The sequence below is a fragment of the Cajanus cajan genome, chromosome 10 (genome assembly GCF_000230855.2).
Source record: "Cajanus cajan strain Asha chromosome 10, NIPB_CcT2T_4, whole genome shotgun sequence".
Classification (NCBI taxonomy): Eukaryota; Viridiplantae; Streptophyta; class Magnoliopsida; order Fabales; family Fabaceae; genus Cajanus; species Cajanus cajan.
This window is the reverse complement of record NC_138526.1, coordinates 23,119,479-23,122,565: the sequence shown is the minus strand read 5'-3', so window position 1 is coordinate 23,122,565 and position 3,087 is coordinate 23,119,479. Positions and strand designations below refer to the sequence as shown.

The 3,087-nt window shown below is 34.7% G+C and overlaps 1 protein-coding gene across 1 annotated transcript; it reads left to right on the top strand.

The window, feature by feature from the left end:
• The first annotated feature begins 620 nt into the window (after nucleotides 1–620).
• On the top strand, nucleotides 621–1,606 carry LOC109808868 (thylakoid lumenal protein (Mog1/PsbP/DUF1795-like photosystem II reaction center PsbP family protein)). The gene has a single exon (XM_020372033.3). The coding sequence runs from the start codon at nucleotides 698–700 to the stop codon at nucleotides 1,415–1,417; it is 720 nt and encodes a 239-aa protein (XP_020227622.2). The 5' UTR covers nucleotides 621–697; the 3' UTR covers nucleotides 1,418–1,606.
• Nucleotides 1,607–3,087: the final 1,481 nt, after the last annotated feature.

Sequence of the window (3,087 nt, the reverse complement as noted above, 5' to 3'; positions counted from 1 at the left end):
TTTTTAATTTATTGTAATTATTTGTTTTATTTTTATTTTTATTTATTATTTTTAATAATTTATTTTTATAAATTTTTTTATATTTTTAAATTATTTTTATATTTTTTAAATTTTATTTTAATGTAACATCTATTATAATTAAATAATTTAATATTAATATTTTGTTAATATGTTTTAATTTTTTTTAGAGTTAATTTTTTTAATTTATAGTATAAATTAATTTGTCAATTATATTATTTATTATTTTTTTTCTTATTTTAATATTTTATAATATTATTATATTTTTTGTTTTTAATTTTTTAATTCTATCATATATAAATAAAATTTATTATAAAAATTAATTTTTTAATTATTTTTTTTGAATTAGTCTTTTTAATTGATTTATTTTTTACAAATTTTTGATCTAAAATTTATGTTATTTTAAATTTATTTTTTAAAATTTATTTGTTCACGATAAAAACACTTCAATTATATCGTAGCAGTTCTCTAAAAAAAAATTATTCTTCGAAATAATACCACATCATTTAGATTCCCCTCACATGTCACACTCCCATTGGATGCAACAAAGCCTCACAATGCCACCCTCCACGTAAGCCTCTATCTTCTTCTGGATAAGAAAAACACCTTCACACTTTCATCAATGCTCCAATGAACAACACCACACAAAAACACTAACCAAGTCCAACTCCCCACCACCATGGCCACCATGTTCTCACCACCACCACCATTACCATCACCATCACCATCACCCATTCTCTCCTCAAAAAAGCCCTCCCAGCCACCATGCAAGCCCTCCCTCCCCCCCTTCAAACAGCCCCTAACAACCTTAACCGCCGCCGTCGCCGCCGCCATCCTCGCCGCTTCCCCGGCGCCCTCCCCGGCGCAGGAGCCGCCCTCGTATCAAGTCTACTACGGGACCGCCGCCAGCGCCGCGAATTACGGCGGGTACGGCGGGAACTCGAGCAAGAAGGACTCGGCGGAGTACGTGTACGACGTGCCGGCGGGCTGGAAGGAGCGGCTGGTGTCGAAAGTGGAGAAGGGCACGAACGGTACGGACAGCGAGTTCTACAACCCGAAGAAGAAGGCTGAGAAAGAGTACCTCACTTTTCTGGCGGGGTTTCGCCAACTTGCGCCGAAGGAGGTGGTTTTGGGCAACTTGGCTCTGTCCGACGTGGACTTGCAGGACCTGATTGCGAACGCTGAGAGCGTGAGGTCGGAGGAGGTGAGGGACGAGAAGGGGCAGGTGTATTATGTGTATGAGATTGATGGGGTTGGGACTCATAGCTTGATCTCCGTCACTTGTGCTAAGAACAAGCTTTATGCGCATTTTGTCAATGCGCCTACTCCTGAGTGGAATAGGGATGAGGACGTGTTGAGGCATGTTCATGAGTCTTTTAAGACTGTTGGCTCTTTTTAGTTGGCTTCGGACATGAGTCTGAGTCTAACTCAATCTTAAAATATCTGTTTGTAAGGCGAGGATTGATCTGTGGTTATGAACTTCAATGCGAAATTAGCTTAAAAAATCGATCTGTAAAACGAGGATTGTTCTGTAATTATGAACTTCCCTGTGAAATTAGTTAATGTGGGACTTGGGTTTTTTATCGGATAGTATGTTTTATGTTTTGTGGGAAAGTGAATGGTTATATGATATCTATTATGAGGATGAGGATGAGGATGGTTTTGGATTTTTATAAACGGGATTTTTACTACATGTAAGGATGTTTGGTATAGTTGGATTCAATTTGAGAGATTAAATTTATGATAGGGTTTATTGGGAAAATTGAGAGTAGCTCTCTTTCTAGTCTATGTTTGGTGTGTGGTTTGTGGTTGAATTGAATATGCAAGTGTTCTTGGTTCTTTGTTGCTTAAAAACTCAGGTTTTGATGTTTTTGGACTTTTGATGGAAAATGTTTGGAGTTTTCAAAATATTTTGTTTTTCATAAAAAATTCAATTTGTGATTTCTGATGCGGAATTGTGACTAGAGGAATTTTGGGTAGGCTGATGAAAAGGCTGGAATTACAAATATTTATTCCTCTCGAACTGGGTGAAGTTTATCTGTTCTATGCAGAATTGGCTTCATGTGAAACTTTCAGATCAGGAATCCCCCATGTGGAATTTGCGTTTCGGTTAGAATTTGCGTTTCTAGATATAAATTTTGTGTGGTTTGTTGTTGAATCTAGTATGTTATAGACTTCTAGTATGTGTTAATGTGTTATGCTTTTTAGGAGCTTTAAAAATCTTGAGCTGAGTTGTGGCAGTTTCCGTAAGTTTTTGGAGATGTTTTCATCAAATTTCAATTTCTGATATCTAAATTAGAGTTATGATCAACGAAATTCTGAGTAGGCTGATGAAATGGCTGGGACAAGAAGCATTCCTCTATGTGTTGACAGTTTCACTTCCATGATCCTTTTGATCACTAATGTTTATAGCCCGAATTGGAATCTCAATACAATATGGATGGTTACTCGGTAGCAGCTAAATTAAACCAGTTTACTTGCAATATTCAAGGTTAATTGACTAAAAAGACTAGGAAGATTTCTTGTTATCAACCAAATTCTCTTAATATTGGATGCACTTATTTGAGATAAAGCTTAATTTCTGGTACATGATCTTGATGTTGTTTGATTCATAATGAACATGTCTTTACTAACCAGATATAGCAATGTCGTGGACTGAAAAATCATGACGAGTTAAAGCAGAAAAAAGATGAAATCAAAAGAAAATTTCCTTAATAAAGTTAAACACATTCTTACTTATCCTACAAATGAGGTTCACGATAAGTTGGGAAGGTATCCATTTGTATATTAAATGAAGTATCTGTTTATTTTTAAGTTGGGTAAAATTGATTTTGTTTTGTTAGTTACCAAATCTCCTGATATACAAGCTAAGAAATCAATAATAGAACTTGTCTTTTTTTTTTTTTTTTTTTTGACAATCATATTGGGAATAAATCTCACTTTCCATTCCTCTTCAGCATTTGCTTAAATGTAATTAGAATGTGTATTCAAATTAATATCGATTACAAATTTTACATAGAATTTGTGCAAGGTGTATGAATTGATTTGTAATATAAACAAATAGGCCTA

Excerpts from the sequence above, each read along its gene's own strand:
- LOC109808868 (XM_020372033.3), top strand. The coding sequence starts at position 698 with ATGGCCACCATGTTCTCACCACCACCACCATTACCATCACCATCACCA.